This window comes from Doryrhamphus excisus, chromosome 23 (genome assembly GCF_030265055.1).
Source record: "Doryrhamphus excisus isolate RoL2022-K1 chromosome 23, RoL_Dexc_1.0, whole genome shotgun sequence".
Classification (NCBI taxonomy): domain Eukaryota; kingdom Metazoa; phylum Chordata; class Actinopteri; order Syngnathiformes; family Syngnathidae; genus Doryrhamphus; species Doryrhamphus excisus.
Genome location: NC_080488.1, coordinates 1,584,658 through 1,605,000, shown reverse-complemented (window position 1 = coordinate 1,605,000; position 20,343 = coordinate 1,584,658). Strand labels below are relative to the sequence as shown.

At 44.0% G+C, this 20,343-nt stretch overlaps 1 protein-coding gene across 1 annotated transcript in view; it reads right to left on the bottom strand.

Annotated features, from left to right (window-relative positions):
- The window catches only part of LOC131110294 (short transient receptor potential channel 7-like), a 47,200-nt gene extending 28,556 nt beyond the window's left edge, over positions 1-18,644 (bottom strand). Inside the window, exons 1-4 of the mRNA XM_058063262.1 lie at positions 17,931-18,644; positions 11,598-12,360; positions 5,594-5,776; positions 2,300-2,464 (exon numbers count right to left, since the gene is read on the bottom strand). Of these exons, the coding sequence (XP_057919245.1) occupies positions 2,300-2,464; positions 5,594-5,776; positions 11,598-12,360; positions 17,931-18,406 (1,587 nt within the window). The 5' untranslated portion in view covers positions 18,407-18,644. The remainder of the gene's footprint in view (positions 1-2,299; positions 2,465-5,593; positions 5,777-11,597; positions 12,361-17,930) is intronic.
- Between the last annotated feature and the right edge of the window lie 1,699 nt (positions 18,645-20,343).

Below are 20,343 nucleotides of genomic sequence, written 5' to 3'. Positions count from 1 at the left end.
GGGCGTGTGATTTAAAATTTTAAAACTGTTCCAGAGACCAGACCAGTTGAAGAGAGTCCTAGAACCGAGAAGCCGACCCAGCAAGAGGGATCTTCTCACATACAGAAAAAAAGGAAGACATGTATGTTCATGTCTCTTGAGGATTATGGATGATTTTCCTTTTAGCGGTGATCTTCCTTTTAGAGCAAACAGCACCCTCTGTTGGCATAAGTGGTAATTACAAGTGATTAAGTCATTACATTGCATTTATGAGCTGAAAGGAAAAGGACACTTTTTCACACAAGATGCAAGTTAAACGTGATAAACTGTAATAATACCACAATACAGAATATCATGGATTTATTTTTACACGGTTTGCTTATTTTTACACTTAATACAGATACAGGGAAAGCTAATGTTTGCTTATCGGGCATAAGGAGTTATACTGTAGAAATGTTACTATATGAATATATTTATACTGAATAAAATAATATATGCTTGAATTTCTCCCTCACACACATCCTTACACCCCCCCCCCCCCCAGCACTCTTCAAGCCTGCTGCATTCAAGATTATCTTCCCACCGGAGACAGCTACAGTCTCCATGCACTAGAACACATCGGGTCCCGCTGTGGTTTCCATGCCGCACACACACACACACACACACACACACACACAATGTTAAAAAAACGCTTGGAAACCCCTCCTCCACGACACCCGGCTGCTGTACTGATAGCAAAGGAGGGGGGGGGTTCATCTCACCCTAAACGAGTTGGTGGCTTCAGATGAGGCTGGCAAGCCTAACCGCCTCATATTTTATTTTTTCTATTTTTTTTAAAATCCAATGTTATGGTGATCTCTCCTCCATCATACGATAATATGATAATACCATAATACCATATTTACATAATATGTCAGCAATGTGTCTCACCAGGCATACATTGATCTTCTCCATGCATCTGGCAACCCATGCAAGGCTGCACCGAGCCTGCAGACAATTGGCCAGTGAGAGACAAGCACAAGAACTCTCTCAAATGTTTTTCCCAACTAAAAATAATGATGTGCTCCGAAGTACCGAGCTCGGGAATCTCGCAGTCCTTAAAAAATTGACTATTTGATTATTTTTACTACATTTATAGAAGAAAATGTGTAATTAGTGCAATTAATGATATCAGGCAATTTGACATGGATTAGCTTTATGCTTTGTGGGTATTGATTGGCATGCCCCCCCCCCCCTCCCCCCAGCTTTCAACCTCCCAGGAGTACAAAAAGGTCCAAAAAAGAAGTAAATGAAGTAATTTGCATCCCAGGATTGTTTTGGTTCAATTGCCCCAAAAAGCCACACCAATGAAAATGATTAGCAATAACAAAGTATACATCAGGAGAACATATGGCAACCGAATCCCATCCCAAATAATGCAAATCCAATTAATCTATTCAGGACTGCCAAAACATGTTTGACATCCAACAATGATAGCTTTACATGCCGAGAATAATTAAAAATGTATATATGTATAGTCGTCCCTCCTTTACTGCTGTTCATTACTTCCAGATCTGACCGTGATAAGTGAATACGTCAAGTAGGATTCATTATTTATAAATGCTACATGTTCATAGTTAGCGCATAGAAAACCTGTTTATGACCTTCTAAATGTTTATTTCAACATTATTAGAGCCGTCTAAACATGAAATAACTGTATTATAGGTCCAAAAAAGAAGTAAATTAAGCCATGAGCATCGCAGTTCAATTCCCTCAAAAGGCCACACCAATGAAAATGATTAGCAATAGCAAAGTATACATCAGGAGAACTTTGGTTGGCTTGGATTTGTTCCAGAAGATCTGAAGGAATCCGAAACATATGGCAACCGAATCCCATCCCAAATAATGCAAATCCAATGAAAATGATTAGCAATAACAAAGTATACATAAACATCGGTCAATTGAACTGTATTAGTATTTTAATTTCATATTTCCTGATGAAATATAGGCAAGAAACCAAAGGTGAGGCCACTATCCATCCTGCTGGAGAACATCTACTGACCCATCGTCAATGGAAGGAGCATTTTTGTCTGAGATTGACTTGCGGTTGTACCTTGCCTACAAAATCACGACATTCCCCACCGACTGTGAAGCGGTCCTTGATATGCTTCCTGAATCCGGAAAACATAATCACGGAATCACGGATGGCGCCTTCATGGTAACGTAGAGGATTAACGAATTATGAATGAAGAGGATCAGAAGATTTGAACTTAGCTAATATATAGCTATATAGCATGCTATCATGATGTTAACCTCAAAAAGCCACAAATCAGGTTCCTACCTTGCTACATGGTACGATCCAGTAGGCTACGGCCAGGAACGGCAGGCCGACGGTGACCCCCAGGACCGTCCAGCATTTGACCCCAATGGACTGTTGCCTCAGACCGGGAAGGTTCTCGTACCAAATAGTCAGCAGCTGCTGTTGACAGTTCGGATGGGCCACAAACTGGGAAGAGACGGAAGGACAGGAATCAGACACCACATTTGGAAGCTTCTACTCCAGGAGGATCCAGAGGCGCTCCCAGGGCCTGATGTGCCCCGAACACCTCTCCGAAGAGGTGGAGCAGCGGTTCTACTCCAAATTTCAATCAAATCCACAAACATCACCAAAAACGGTGACATCGGATTTTTTTTCCGATCTCATCCGATCTCGTCTCGACAGTTGACAGTTCGGATGGGCCACGAACTGGGAAGAGACGGAAGGACGGGAATCAGACACCTCAATTCGAAGCTTCTACTGTAAATATCCGTCTAGCTTCTTCTGGAGTTGCGGGGGCCGTTTCCCTCTTCCCGGCTACCTAGTCCAGATCCTCCTGGAGGATCCCGAGGCCAATTTTCCACGAGGCCTCCTACAGGTCTGATGTACCCTGAACACTTCTCCAAAGAGGTGGAGCAGCGGTTCTACTCCGAATTTCAATCAAATCCACAAAAACAATCAAAAACGGTGACATCGGATTTTTTCCCCGATCTCGTCTCGACAGTTGACAATTCGGATGGGCCACAAACTGTGGAGAGACGGAAGGACGGGAATCAGACACATCGATTCGCAGCTCCTACTATAAATATCCGTCTAGCTTCTCCTGGAGTTGCGGGGGGCGGTTTCCCTCTGGATGATCCCGAGGCGCTCCCAGGGCCTGATGTACCCTGAACACCTCTCCGAAGAGGTGGAGCAGCGGTTCTACTCTGAATTTCAATCAAATCCACAAAAATAATCAAAAACGGTGACATCGGATTTTTTTTCCGATGTCGTCTCGAGGCGTCGCTCAGCTGAATCGCGTTCTCTCTTCAACTCAGCGACGCTTTTTTGATTGTTTTCTTTCTTAATCAATCCTCCGCCGTTTCTCTCATCACTTTCACAGAGCCAATTTAGACCCGCGCACACGCAACCACACACACACACACACGCACACACACACACACACACACACACTTGCCGTTGCCGTCCACCAGCCATTCAACACAACACTGATCTATACTCATTGACCCAAAACGTTACCCACCCCTGAATCCAGCAAAACACATTACATGAAGCCATGTGCCACCTGGTTTCCATGGTAACCCCCCTTCCTCCCCCCCCCGGGTGTAATTAGCTCGGTGAGTATTGGTCATGCTCTCTTGTACAGAATTAAAGCCTGCATAAACAGGTTGTTTACCGGCTAACACATCCATGTGATGGAACCTACCACGCTGTCGGATGAGAGACCACAGAAGGTCACCGTCATCGTTTGGTTGAAGGGGTTCGAACCAGAGAACACAAGGAGACGATGCTGTGGTTGGAGGAAACTAGCGATTAGTTTGGCATTTCGTACGGCAACCCCAAGATGCCCGTGCTTCGTAACGTAGAATCGTCCGACCAGCACGATGATCTCCAGGTGGAAGCACCTGATCTTTCATCAGCACCAAAAGGCCACGTGTCCTTCAGCTGCTCACTGACCTGAAGTCACCTGAATCAAATACCTTGAAGGTGGCTTCACGGTCTCAGTGGCGTCCGACTTGCACTCAATCATACAGGCTCGAATCCGTCGGGCTCGAATCCTCCCCCAACGATAGTTTCAATACCGTGGTTACGCGTCGCCATTGGAATTACAATTGAAACACATTCAGTATTTGATTGACACAACAAAGACAATTCCGCCATCCGGCATTCCCTTTAACACGAGAGGCCGTTTACGACCGGAATAAAATATTTCAACGTCCCTCAGCGTCTTAAATGAAAGTCGTTTGTCTCCAAAACGAGCCGCGATGATCTTCGTGAAGACGGAATTTTTTGATAAAGCTTTTAAATTGGATCTCGGGAGATTGCGTAATAAAGTCTTAGGGGGTAGGATGTGATTATGAGCTTCCTTAAGCTGTTGTGTTTGGCACCGAGAGTTGGCTCCTACATGTTTTATCGTTTAATTTAACCGATCTGGAACAACATTTGAAGAGTTGCCTGAAATCCGAGCGTTTGGAGCAGAGCTTTTACAAAATGGAGGCAACACAAGACAGAGAAATAACGAGAAAACGAGTCAAACCTGCTAAGCTAACTGTCAAGGTGAAATTAATGGTTCCTACAACAGAAATTCTGGTTAAAGTTTAAAGGGGAACAAACTAAAAAACTACATTTTTTTGGCCCTTTGTGTTGACTTGTGGACTCCTGTAGAGCAGCTACACACAATAACTACCATTAAAAAGCTTTCTAGATCTTCCAGAATCTGCACCTATTCCAGCTGTATTTCTTTGGATCAGTTTTAATTTATTCCACCCACGGCCCGGCCTCTAGGCACGCCCACTGCGCTGTGATTGGTCACACTCCCAACTGCTCCAGAGGACTTCCAGTGTTATTAGTGGATATTTTATATTCATTCATTTTCTACCGCTTATCCTCACGAGGGTCGCGGGGGGTGCTGGAGCCTATCCCAGCTGTCTTCAGGCGGGGTACACCCTGGACTGGTGGCCAACCAATCACAGGGCACATAAAGACAAACAACCATTCACACTCACATTCATACCTAAGGGCAATTTGGAGTCGCCAATTAAATTAACCTAGCATGTTTTTGGAATGTGGTAAGAAACCGGAGTACCCGGAGAAAACCCACACATGCACGGGGAGAACATGCAAACTCCACACAGAGATGACCGAGGGTGGGGAAAGACAAAATAAGAAGCAAAAAAGTTACCACTTCCACACAAAATAGGAGGAGAACTCATTCATTCATTCATTTTCTACCTTCACGAGGGTCGTACGGGGTGCTGGAGCCTATCCCAGCTGTCTACGGGTGAGAGGCGGGGTACACCCTGGACTGGTGGCCAGCCAATCACAGGGCACATATAGACAAACAACCATTCACACTCACATTCATACCTATGGACAATTTGGAGTCGCCAATTAACCTAGCATGTTTTTGCAAACTCCACACAGAGATGGCCGAGGGTGGAATTGAACCCTGGTTTGATAGATAATATAATAATAATAATAATAATAATAATAAACGGTGATATATCTTTTTAAAATGCAGCCATACGTGTTGGATTCCTGAATCCGATCCGGAAGTAGAGACTGTCCCGGTTTAGAGCAGCACTGAATTGTGTTTACCTTTTTCACCTCATATTTGATAGCCAGTTTGACGCGGCTGAGGCAGGGTCGGTTGTAGGGGCTCGGCGGGCACAGGTCGACATCGCCGTTCAAGATGGCTTCCACTTCCTCCGTGTCCCGACAGAGGTCCAACACCCCCACGACAAAGTCTTTACACTGCATGGACAGCTTGCGGTATTCATTCTGCCAAGCGGAGACAAGACGGGTCACACCAGAAGGTAGAAACGAGCAACAAATAAAACTAAAATAAATTAAAAATAATAATAATAATAAAATAAAAACTTTTTTAATGCATATGAAAACGGATTAATTTCTTCCTCGCCACCAAATTCCACAGAAATCAGCTTAGCGGTTTTCGTTTTACCGACAATCCAACACGCATCCCGTTCATTACTTCGATGCAATACATAAGCGTCGTTCTTGGCAGAGGCGATACATAAATAAGGCTGATTAAGATTCTCACATCATTTGCATCCTCCCTGCTGGTAAAACGTGCAAATACCTCATCACCTTCATGCGACCGCCGTTTCCGACTAACATATCGAAAAACACCTGAAATACTCGTTTCATTCGCCGTCCTTCTTCTGGGTGTGAAAGCTCATTTGATTGATGCCCGTTCCCTAATGAAACACAAGCATGACTTTTTAACCAAGCCAATAATAAGATGCATGTATTATGTATCGAGTATTATTAATAGTGGATGCTTGGAATGAATTCAGAAATAATGCACACGGAAAAATAATAATAGATAAAAAAAAACCTTCATTGGTGGCTGAACATCATTATTAGTGAGGGAAAACAACATTAAGGAAAAGACATCAAAACAAATAACGCATAAGATGAGTCGTTAGGGACGCTTTCATATTTTGTAACGCAATATGCTGAGAAGTTACATAGATTTATAGATATATATTTCATGGAGAAATTGCTTTGTTTTGTGGTGTAAAAGCCTATTAGAATTATTGCTCTTTTTACTTTACTTTACTTTATTCCCATAATACATCATTTTTTCCATCCGAATTTCCCAAAAATTTCAACTTTATTTTGTTTTGTTTCGCATAATTTTATGATATTAAATAATATATTTTTATATAATAATAATATATATTTTTAATAATATATATATTATTTTATATTATTATATATTTTATTATATATTATTTATATATTATTTTATTATAAAACTTTATTTAATTCTACTCTTTAAATAATATATTTTTATCTATACAATCTTATATTACAAAATATGTATATATTTTTTCTTTAAGATTTCAACTCTATGCTACTAAAATGACATTTTCCACGCAAATGACAAAATTCTTAAAAATATGAATCTTAATACTTAGACTTTATTCTTATATAATTATATCTGTATTCACCATTTCTACTATTTCAACTTTCTTCTTGTAATTATGCCTTTACTCTCATATGATATTAATATTATTCCCATATATTATAATGTTTTCCCAAACATTAGACCAGTCCAGGGTGTACCTCGTCTCTCGCCTAAAGTCAGCTGGGATAGGCTCCAGCACATGATAGAAAATGATAGAAAATAGAATAATGTTTGTTTCTCATAATATGTGGTCTATTTTTCATTCATATTTCAACTTTATGCGACTTATTTTGACTCATAATGTTGCAACAAATGGTTGTTTGTCTATACGTGCCCTGTGATTGGCTGGCCACCAATCCAGGGTATGCGTCGCCTTTCGCCCAAAGACAGCTGGGATAGGCTCCAGCTTCCCCCTGCAACACTTGTGAGGATAAGCGGTAGAAAATGAATGAATGAATGAATGTTACAAGATTATTCTCATAATATTGCAACTTCCTTAGCATATGCTAAGGAACAAAAACTTCTACTTCAACTACTGCACTTCGGACCCCCCTCCCACCCACCTTGGTTTTTCTTTTGAGTCATTTTGTGCAAGTCTTCAAATTCTGTCTTGAATTTTCCCGAGGCAGAGTCTAACTGTAGAGCGTATTATTATTTTTATAAGTTCAGAATACAGAACACCCAATTATAAAACATGTCCAAATGTAACATCAGCCTGTCCTGACAGCATCGCTTGGGCGCCTCGGGGACGAAAAGGAGTCGTTTAGCGTAGCGGCATTCCTTCAGGTCGACAATGGGAACAATCCATACGGTTGATGTTTGTTTACATCCCTGGCAAGGCATGACCCGGGGCTAAGAACATGTATGGGAATATCAATGACCCACGCCGAGTCATTGCAGGCACGTATGAAATGACACTCACGAATCCTGGGGGGGTCTGAGGCCGGGGGGGGGGTGAGATAAAGGCACAGGAACGTTGCTGTGAGAATGAAAATGGAGAATTGTGTGAAGCAGGAGTGAAAATGGTTACGGTTGAGTGAAGTGTGGCAGTGTGACAAAGACATGCAAAGTGGGGGGGGGGGGGTAATATACTTTCCATTATTGGAGGTCTTTTTCATTTTTCACCTGGCTGGCCACCAGTTGGGGTAGGCTCCAGCATAACGTGCAACCCGTGAGGATAAACGACATAGAAAATGGATGATACCAAAACAACATTTGTAGTAAAGTACTTCATATGCCCCCCCCCCTTATGCGATATTGTCTCCCTTTTATGAGATATTGATGCGCCGCCTTGAAAAGTAAGACGTTTATAACTAATCTGCTGTCAGGAGGTTCTGACACATATTTTCATAAGCATCCTTCTTGCCCCGCTGCTCTCGTCGCCGCGCTGTGACAGGTTGGCTGGGCGAGTCGCCGCCACTTGACTTGAATCCGCTCTGTGTGGGCAAACGTCGTAAAACCTTGTGACACGGACGATGAGGATTATGCCTGAATCGAACGATTCATTACAACTTGTGTCAAAAGCCAGCAAAAAGATTCTTTTTGTGAGTGATGGAATAAAATGTCAATCAAAGGGAAAGCGTTTCCCGTTTGTAAGATTCATTCATTCATACCACTTCCACACAAAATAGGAGGAGAACTCATTCATTCATTCATTCATTTTCTACCGCTTTTCCTCACGAGGGTCGCAAGGGGTGCTGGAGCCTATCCCAGCTGTCTTCGTGCGAGAGGCGGGGTACACCCTGGACTGGTGGCCAGCCAATCACCGGGCACATATAGACAAACAACCATTCACACTCACATTCATACTTATGGACAATTTGGAGTCGCTAATTAGCCTAGCATGTTTTTTTGGAATGTGGGAGGAAACCGGAGTACCCGGAAAAAAAGCCAAAAAGTTACCACTTCCACACAAAATAGGAGAACTCATTCATTCACTCATTTTATAGCGCTCATCCTCACAAGGGTCGTGCTGGAGCCTATCCCAGCTATCTTTGGGCGAGAGGCGGGGTACACCCTGGACTGGTCGCCAGCCAATCACAGGGCACATATAGACAAACAACCATTCACACTCACATTCATACCTATGGACAATTTGGAGTCGCTAATTAACCTAGCATGTTTTTTTTGGAATGTGGGAGGAAACCGGAGTACCCGGAAAAAAACCCACGCATTCACGGGGAGAACATGCAAACTCCACACAGAGATGGCCGAGGGTGGGGAAAGACAAAATAAGAAGCCAAAAAGTTACCACTTCCACACAAAATAGGAGGAGAACTCATTCATTCATTCATTTGCTACCACTTATCCTCACGTCACAGGGGGTGCTGGAGCCTATCCCGGCTGTCTTCGGGCAAGTGGTGGGGTACACCCTGGACTGGTCGCCAGCCAATCACAGGGCACATATAGACAAACAACCATTCACACTCACATTCATACCTATGGACAATTTGGAGTCGCTAATTAACCTAGCATGTTTTTGGAATGTGGGAGGAAACCGGAGTACCCGAAAATAAAAACCCACGCATTCACGGGGAGAACATGCAAACTCCACACAGAGATGGCCGAGGGTGGGGGAAGACGGAATAAGAAACCAAAAAGTTACCACTTCCACACAAAATAGGAGGAGAACTCATTCATTTTCTACCGCTTATCCTCAAGTCACAGGGGGTGCTGGAGCCTATCCCAGCTGTCTTCGGGCGAGAGGCGGGGTACACCCAGTACTGGTGGCCAGCCAATCACAGGGCACATATAGACAAACAACCATTCACACTCACATTCATACCTATGGACAATTTGGAGTTGCTAATTAACCTAGCATGTTTTTTTTGGAATGTGGGAGGAAACCGGAGTACCCGGAAAAAAACCCACGCAAGCACGGGGAGAACATGCAAACTCCGCACAGAGATGGCTGAGGGTGGAATTGAATCCTGGTCTCCTAGCTGTGAGGTCTGCGCGCTAACCACTCGTTTGTAAGATGGTGTTCAATAAATAAAGTCAGAATTGGAGAGGACCATTTTTATTCTCCTCGTAATGATTTAAAAACTTTCCTTACTGACACGATGTCTTTTATTACCCGGTTGGTTCCAAAGCGTGCAAATCCATTTTCCACCCCGATTCAAACATTTTGTGATATTTGACTCCAGAGAACAGATCCGGAGGAGAACAGTGAGGAGCGGGGACAGGCTGCTGATAATGAAATGGTAATGAGACAGATGAGCACCAACACAAGTCTGCTCCCTCAGGTGCGCCCTTCTCATTAACTTGTCTGGAGACGGGGAGCAGAATGATGAGCGCCGAGGCTGGATGACAAACAAGATTTGGCAGAGAGACCAGAGAATGGATGAATGAGGGGGGATAGAAATTAAAAGAGAAAAAAAAACATGAGGCGCGGTGCGCTTCATCGGCAAAATGGAAACTGTTATCTGATAGGTGGGTTTAGATCAGGGGTCTCAAACACGCGGCCCGCGGGCCAAATGTGGCCCGCAGGACACTAGTTTGAGGCCCCCGCCTTGATATGAAAATTTAATGTTTGATATGGATGCTGTATGGTATCATGTACCCAGAAAAAATTATTACGTTTGATTCATGTTCATGTTAAAGGTTAAATAACTCTTAATAGTTATCCTCCCTATCCGTGTGGAAGTGGTAATTTTTTCGCTATTTAAGTTTAAAAGAAATAACTTGAAGGCTACCAGAATTCATTCAGGTTGTTTGCCGTGGAGCAGGGGTCTCAAACACGCGGCCCGCGGGCCAAATGTGGCCCGCAGGACACTAGTTCGAGGCCCCCGCTTTGATATGAAAGTTTAATGTTAGTGCGGCCCGTGTCCGTGTGGAAGTGGTAAGTTTTTGGCTATTTAAGTTTAAAGGAAATAACTTGAAGGCTACCGTTTAGGTCGCTAGCTCTCTAGTTTGCGAGTTAGCATGTGTCTCGAGACCCTGCGGTTGCGCAATATGTTGTAAATAAATAAAAAGAGTATAAATGTGACTATAGTCGTGTTTTGTCATGTCTACAGGGCTCTAATAATGCTTTGTTCATTTTAATATGAAAAAAATAATTTGTCTACCCACCAACTATATGTGGTTTCTTAAGTTTTTATTATTTGGTGTTTCATTATTATTATTATTATATTTATTTATTACTGATTGATTTTATTCTTGATTTGTTTATTTATTTTTCATCTTATTTTAAAAAATAAAAAAAAATATCAGAGCTTTTATTGTAGAAAATCAGACCAAAGCACTGAAAAAAATTGTATATTTTTCTGTTTTTAATAAATACGTTTTTTTTTTGTTTTTTTTGGAAAACCTGATGCGGCCCAGTCTCGCCCAGACCCTTGCTCCAGTGGCCCCCAGGTAAATTGAGTTTGAGACCCCTGGTTTAGATTGTACGTACAATGCAGCGTGGAACCAAACGGGCCCTTATGCTAGTTTCCCGTGGTCACTAATGTCTTACAGTGCATCATAAAGCAATGGGGTTTGAGGTCTGGGTACTCAAATTTACGGACAATTTGCAATATTATGCAAAACAATTCCAAAACACATCCTGGCCAGAGAAGAAGCCTTACATTCGGGTTAGAATCTGGGTCATGATGCAGATGCAGGAACCATCTCTCACAGCATCGGTGGACAATTCCTGGATTTGGACCGAAATCTGGACTGCCTTACCTTAAACTCCGTCTCGATGTTGGCCAGTCTGGCCAGCTCGTTGCTGAGCTCCAGGGCCGTCAGAACAGGATCTTCGCTGCTGAGTGACAGGTAAGCCGCACTGGCGAGGCCTTTGTACGCGTTCATCCTGGATCTCGAATGACTAAACGAGTCTTTCTTCTGCTTCTCCACACACTCCACGCACTTGCAGAAGTAGTCATGCGGTCTCTCAATGCGGGCCCCTTTGGTCAGGAGAATGTGGACTATCTCGTATTCCTGGCAGTGAGCGGCGAGTATGATGGGCGTCACGTCGTGCGAGAAGCGCGTCCCGTCTTCGTCGTAAGCGTAGAAGTCATCGTCGCGCATCTCCTGCTCCAGAGGACTCAAAGCCAGGCGAATCCCGCCGCCGAAGGCAGGGTGCCCGAGAATCGCTTCCACGATACGAACGTAGCCCTTGGAAATAGCCAATAGCAGACCATCTCCGATCCTCGCCAAGCCGTCCTTCTTCAGGAGCAGCTCAGTCACCTCCAGATGCTCGTTTCCGACGGCCAGTTGCAATGCATTCTGGCCCATGTAGTCCACGCAGTTAAAATTGAGGGTTTTGGAGTCTTCGAGCATTTTGCGCACTACAGGAATATTCCCGTACTCGGCAGCGTCCAGAAAGCGTTCCTCTTCTGCAGTGAGAGCCGAACCGCGCTCATTGAACATGTAGGCTGGGCCTCGCACTGCCTGGCGACGCCCCTTCTCTCTCAGCGTGGTGTGGCGGCGGTGCATCGTCTCCACGCTGCAGACGAGGACAGGACAGGTGAGGAGTGATTACAGCATGGAAAAGCCATACTTTACCCCGGAGCTAAAAGCTAAAGTCATTAGCGCCTCCATAAATATATGTACTTTGCCACTTTGCTGCCATTGAAGCATCCGTCATAGACCAGTTCATTGAACTGCAATCAGGGCCAAAGCTCATCCAAAGGTGACTAAAGGTCAGTTCCCGGGCGTGTCCGTGATCAATGTGTACTCAACATGAGCCAAGATGCCAATAAATGCAAATTAAAATGACAAGCGTCACCGTTGCGGCCGCCATTATGTTTGACATTGTTCATGACACCACGTCCCATCGCCAGGCCCAGGAGAGGCCATCTTTTGGGTAATAACTGCCGAACACTCTGACCTACATAGTTGTGATGCTCAGAAGACGAAAAACCCAGAACCGCCAAACCGGTATGTTCAGGAAGTCAGAAATGATCACTAGCTTTAGCGCCACAGAAGCGATGTGTTCACAGACATGCGGAGAACAAAAATATTGAAGTGAGCGAGTGACCCATGACCGTCAGGTAATGAACTCCATAGTAAGAAATTGAACGTGTGCTTTGCCGCATGGACACACCGCAGCGAGTACGCGAGAGGCGAGCTTGTTAGGCGACTTTACCGTATAGCTAAGATATTCCTGTAAGGGTTGCTCGTTTATATTCCCTCGTTATGTGAAGAAGCTGAGAAAATAGATGTCGCATACAGCAGAAATGGTTGCCTCTCTAAGCATTTGTGTGTAGCGTATCGAAAAACAGGCATGGTAGAAATATATCATCATAATGAGGACGTTGGTCAGTGTGGAAGTGGGTTTTTTTTTTCAGTTTTACTCATTCATTCATTCATTCATTTTCTACCGCTTATCCCATATTATACCAGCTGTCTTCAGGCGAGAGGCACGGTATATCCTGGCCAGCCAATCACAGGGCACATATAGACAAACAACCATTCACACTCACATTCATACCTATGGATAATTTGGAGTCGCTAATTAACCTAGCATGTTTTTGGAATGTTGGAGGACCCGGAGAAAACCCACGCATGCACGGGGAGAACATGCAAACTCCACACAGAGATGGCCGAAGGTGGGGAAAGAGAGAATAAAAAGCCAAAAAGTTACCACTTCCACACAAAATAGGAGGAGAACTCATTCATTCATTTTCTACCGCTTTTTTCTCACAAGGGTTACGGAAGGTGCTGGAGCCTATCCCAGCTGTCTTCAGTCGAGAGGTGGGGTCCACCCTGGACTGGTGGCCAGCCAATCACAGGGCACATATAGACAAACAACCATTCACACTCACATTCATACCTATGGACAATTTGGAGTGGCTAATTAACCTAGCATGTTTTTGGAATGTGGGAGGAAACCGGAGTCCCCGGGAAAAAAAAACACGCATGCACTGGGAGAACATGCAAACTCCACACAGAGATGGCCGAGGGTTGGGAAAGACAGAATAAGAAGCCAAAAAAAGTTACCACTTCCACACAAAATAGGAGGAGAACTCATTCATTCATTCATTCATTTTCTACCGCTTTTTCCTCACGAGGGTCACAGGGGTGCTGGAGCCTATCCCAGCTGTCTTCGGGCAAGAGGCGGGGTACACCCTGGACTGGTGGCCAGCCAATCACAGGGCACATATAGACAAACAACCATTCACACTCACATTCATACCTATGGACAATTTGGAGTCGCTAATTAACCTAGCATGTTTTTGGAATGTGGGAGGTAACCGGAGTCAGGCACGTGGAGAACATGCAAACTCCACACAGAGATGGTCGAGGGTGGAATTGGTCTCCTAGCTCTGAGGTCTGCGCGCTAACCACTCGACCACCGTGCAGCCACCAGTTTTACTGAAAGTTGGGGGTCAAATGCACTCAGAACTGGAAATGTAATACATGCCAGCGAATGGGACCATAACTAAAGCGGTATCGAACTTTTCCAGGCCACAGAAGTACGTAGTAGTATCTACACTTCCCGACATTGAGGATTCCACACAAGCTTCCTTGCCAGCCCACTGAGATAACCCCACTGTTAGATGATAAAGTGTTCCAGCCTTTCCATGCTTTTGTTTTTCTTCCACTATCTATTGGACTGATTCTCATCTAAAATGCAGTTTTCATTGTTTAGTGTGTGTGTGTGTGTGTGTGTGTGTGTGTGTGTGTGTGTGCGTGTGTGTGTGTGTGTGTGTCTGTGTGTGTCACACAAAAGCTATAAATAATTTGTTTAGGAAAGGAAAGTGCTTTTTTGTGTGTGGTGGATTACTGTGGACAAAAACAATTTAGAGATGTTGATCATCAATAACTTTGTGACGCTTTTCAGTCCTTTGAATTTGAATATGGCACTCCACAGGGAAGCATACTCAGTCCACTCAGGTTTCATTCACATTTGACAAAGTAGGAAATTAATTTTAGTGCTTTGAGACATTCTAGGGTTTGAGAACTAATGAAGAACTAATGACTAAGGCATGCATTTAGAGTAGTTACCAGGGAACTAATTAAGAACTAATGACTAATGCATGCATTTAGAGTGGTTACTGGGGAAATAATGAAGAACTAATGACTAATGCGTGCATTTAGAGTGGTTACTGGGGAAATAATGAAGAACTAATGACTAATGCATGCATTTAGAGTGGTTACTGGGGAAATAATGAAGAACTAATGACTAATGCACATGTATTTAGAGTAGTTACCAGGGAAATAATGCAGAACTAATGACTAATGCATGCATTTAGAGTGGTTACTGGGGAACTAAGGAAGAACTAATGACTAAGGCACATGCATTTAGAGTAGTTACCCGGGGAAATAATGCAGAACTAATGACTAAAGCATGCATTTAGAGTGGTTACTGTGGAACTAATGAAGAACTAATGACTAAGGCGTGGATTTTGAGTAGTTACTGGGGAACTAATGAAGAACTAATGACTAAGGCATGCATTTAGAGTAGTTACCGGGGAAGTAATGAAGAACTAATGACTAAAGCATGCATTTAGAGTGGTTACTGGGGAACTAATGAAGAACTAATGACTAATGCATGCATTTAGAGTGGTTACTGGGGAACTAATGAAGAACTAATGACTAAGGCACATGCATTTAGAGTAGTTACTGGGGAAATAATGAAGAATTAATGACTAAGGCATGCATTTAGAGTGGTTACTGTGGAACTAATGAAGAACTAATGACTAAGGCATGCATTTAGAGTAGTTCCTTGGAAAGTAATGAAGACCTAATGACTAAGGCACATGCATTTAGAGTAGTTACTGGGGAACTAATGACGAACTAATGACTAAGGCATGCATTTAGAGTGGTTACTGGGGAACTAATGAAGAACTAATGACTAAGGCAAATGTATTAGAGTAGTTAGTTACTGAGGAACTAACGAAGAACAGTATTTTGTCTTTGTTGACAACAAGTCAACTTTGTTGATGCTTCCTGTTTGTGGCACCTTTTCCCCTAGCAGGCCTAGCTGGTCCAGGATCTGTATGTTTTATGTTGTATGCTGTTACATGCATTGTTTGAACATTTGACAAAGTAGGGAATTGATTTTAGAGCTTTGAGCCATTCTAGGGTTTGGTGTGAGGAATGGAGTCCAATCTGACTCGCTGTTATGATATGGAAAAGTGCTGAACATATCAGTAGCGTTTCAGGCCTCCAAGTCGACATCAGATATGATGTTTTAGTGTCTTACAGCAAATGACAAGATTCAGCAATTTGCATGGCAACGAGAGGAAGACGATAAGGAGGTGCAATCAGGTTTATCATCATATTCTCCACGACAGACGACGGAAGCGGTTTCCATCCACGAGGACACGACAAAATGGCTTATTTTAAAGATCAAAAGTTGTGTAGCTCATCACGTTCGGCTGGTAATGAGAAACAGGCATGGTCGCCTTTACGCACACGTCAGGCTGCAGGCGATGAGCTCCTGCTTAAGCAGCCATGCTTCTTCCAAGGCCTTTCAAGCCGCACGCCGCCGTATGAAAGCACCAGAGCAGATCAAAGACTCAGCAGTGTTTGCCTGCCACTCTCAATACCTCATTGTCCTCGCAGAGACGCCTGGCCAGCATGAATATCCATTAAGTGTCGCCATTGATGTGCCATTTGTCTCTGTGTGTGTGTGGACGCACCGGACTGGACTCCACCCACCGTGGATGAATACGTTAAGCTTATAACAGAATAAACATAAACACGATTCATTGTGACTGCATCTTAAGCACCCACAGAGTGGAATCAAATCAAGAGGTTGATGAAATAATGCAAGGTAAGAGACATACTAATTCAATAAAACACACGCAGGTTAATCACATGCATTATGTGCATACATTTACATTTATGTTCATAGTGGGTGAGGGTGCTGAAATGTGTGTGGAATCTCCACACAAGATTCATTCATTCATTCATTTTCTACCGCTTTTGGGTGCTGGAGCCTATCCCAGCTGGGGTACACCCTGGACTGGTCACCAGCCAATCACAGGGCACATATAGACAAACAACCATTCACACTCACATTCATACCTATGGACAATTTGGAGTCGCTAATTAACCTAGCATGTTTTTTTTGGAATGTGGGAGGAAACCGGAGTACCCGGAGAAAACCCACGCATGCATGGGGAGAACATGCAAACTCCACACAGAGATGGCCGAGGGTGGGGAAAGACAAAATAAGAAGACAAAAAGTTACCACTTCCACACTAAATAGGAGGAGACCTCATTCATTCATTCATTTTCTACCGCTTACCCTCACGAGGGTGCTGGAGCCTATCCCAGCTGCCGTCGGGTGAGAGGCGGGATACACCCTGGACTGGTCACCAGCCAATCACAGGGCACATATAGACAAACAACCATTCACACTCACATTCATACCTATGGACAATTTGGAGTCGCCAATTAACCTAGCATGTTTTTGGAACATGCAAACTCCACACAGAGATGGCCGAGCGTAGAATTGAACCCCGGTCTCCTAGCTGTGAGGTCTGTACACTAACCACTTTACCACCGTGCCGCCCTTCACACAAGATATTACATGAAAACCAAGAAAGTGGCCCGTTTGGTCCGGACTTGAACTGTCGGTTCTTCAATGGAGATGTCACGGCAGGCTGCAGGAAACGCGTTCAATTCCAGGAGCGGCGTCTATTGATAGAATTACTGGTGCACACGGTCATCAATGCAGGAGCCAGTTCGGTGCACAAACACAATCCAGGGTAACGCCAGGGAGTATAAGTATAAGTTTGCATTGTACTACTGCAAACAGCAATAATACAATGGTTTCTTGCAGTATATTGTTATGATACTGCATTATCACTCATTTGTAGTGTTGTATTTCTGCACTACATGGATCGAAGAAGTATATAGACAGTATATAGTTTGGTTGCCCTTCTCATTCAGCTGAAACTCTGACTAATGCATAATTACATCTAAGTTAATATTAAGGTAATATTAAGGTAATATTAAGGTAATATTTGACTCGTGTTGAGTAGCCATTTGCAAAACTACCTCTTTGTTTTCTAAAGTGAAAGATAAAAGTTCCGATGAATGATTCAAAGGATGACTCACGACTGCCGGGCGTCCGAGGTGATGTCGGCGTCTAGGTGCTCACTGGCGTGGTGGTTCCCACAGCCCTGGGACTCGGAGCCCCGGTAGACTCTCTGTCCGCGGTGCTGAAGGCTGCCGGGGCTCTCGGGGCCGCGTCCCTTCCAGGCAGGGAGCGGCTCATCGGAGCGGCCGCACACCACGTCAAGGTGCGCATATTGGCGGGAAGTCAACGGAGAATCCCCGGCGCTGTGGCGGAACTTTGGCGGTGTGAGGCGGGGGGAGTCCCCGTGCTCTCGCGTATCCGGGGACGAGTGAAGACAGTCCGGGGAGGCCAGGTACGGCGGGTCCGTGTCCTCCAGGAGAGGAGAGGCCGAGGAGAAGAGGTCCGGGGGCCGCCGACATGAAGGTGATCCTCGGGGGAGACACAAAGGTGGCGAGGGAGGCTGGCAGCGATGGGCTCGCTCCCCGCTGTCGCTTTCCTCGCCCTCGTCAGACATCAACGGAGTTGCGAGCACGGAAACGCTGGACGAAACAGTCGGACTTTAAGTGACAGACATGGTCGAGGCTTGTGTTAAACTTTCATCCGGACTTTCCACCGAGCTGCGTGGTAGCGTGGAGTCCCCCTTCTCCTTACGTCGGCGTGCACGCGCGCAACAGCCAGAGCGCGCGTACTGGAGCCAGCCCTTTGCAAAATGGAAGATGCTCATTTAAGCTGACACCTTCACAGTCGAAAGGCTGAAAAACGCTGACATTTTGTTCTACTGATATAGCTTTAAAAGCACATTGAAGCATCATGTTAAAGCTGGGATATCGACTGGTGGCTGACCATCACATATACATTACTTCTTCATTACTTCTTTGGTAACTACTCTAAATGCATGCCTTAGTCATTAGTTCTTCATTACTTCCCCAGTAACCACTCTAAATGCATGCCTTAGTCATTAGTTCTTCATTACTTCACCAGTAACCACTCTAAAATGCACACCTTAGTCATTATTTTCCAGTAACCACTCTAAATGCATGTGCCTTAGTCATTAGTTCTTCATTAGTTCCACAGTAACCACTCTAAATGCATGCTTTAGTCATTAGTTCTTCATTACTTCCCCGGTAACCACTCTAAATGCATGCCGTAGTCATTAGTTATTCATTAGTTCCCCGGTAACTACTCTAAATGCATGCCTTAGTCATTAGTTCTTCATTAGTTCCCATGTAACCACTCTAAATGCATGCCTTAGCCATTAGTTCTTCATTACTTCCCCGGTAACCACTCTAAATGCATGCCGTAGTCATTAGTTATTCATTAGTTCCCCGGTAGCTACTCTAAATGCATGCCTTAGTCACTAGTTCTTCATTAGTTTCCCAGTAACTACTCTAAATGCATGCCTTAGTCATTAGTTCTTCATTAGTTCCAATGTAACCACTCTAAATGCATGCCTTAGTCATTAGTTCTTCATTAGTCCCCCGGTAACCACCCTAAATGCATGCCTTAGTCATTAGTTTTTAATTAGTTCCCCAGTAACTACTCTAAATGCATGCTTTAGTCATTAGTTCCCCGGTAACCACTCTAAATGCATATGCCTTAGTCATTAGTTCTTCATTAGTTCCCCGGTAACCACTCTAAATGCATGCCTTAGTCATTAGTTCCCTGGTAACCACTCTAAATGCATACCTTAGTCATTAGTTCCCCGGTAACCACTCTAAATGCATGCTTTAGTCATTAGTTCTTCATTAGTTCACTAGTAACTACTCTAAATGCATGCCATAGTCATTAGTTCTTCATTAGTTCCCCAGTAACCACACTAAATGCATGTGCCTTAGTCATTAGTTCCCCAGTAACTACTCTAGATTTAATGTGCCACGGAGGAAATTCAGGGCGATGTAACATAGCATACTATTGTTTGTTGTCCCCTGGACAACAAACGTCTACGTCTTCCTTAACCACAGGCGTTATACTTAGTTGAGGATCAGAGGCCTCCATCCCTCTAAAAAAAAAGTTGACCAAGTTCCATCCATCTCTGAAATACTGCTCCAAATTGTCAGATGACAATTAACAGTATACAGTAAACAGTATTGCATCAATAAATGTAAATGCATTCAGTCATAAAAGTACACACTCTACACTGTATGTACACTCAAGTACGTGTAAAAGCTAAACTGAATTGTAAAAAGTTTGTGAAAAAACGAAAGAGCTTTCATGGAGTGCTAGCAGTAACGTGAACTATAATAAAATAAATAAACACTTTTCCAGCTGTCCTTATCGAAACATGTTGGTCCCATATGTCAACACTTGATGGTGCGTTTAGCGGGTGGCACAGTACCTCGGTGATGCGGCCCTCAGGCGGCTAAGTCGTTAGTTTGCTGGCCCGAGCTGTTGGCTATTCTCCTCCAGTCGGCCCGCTGCAGATGATCACACAATATTAGACAATATTAACCA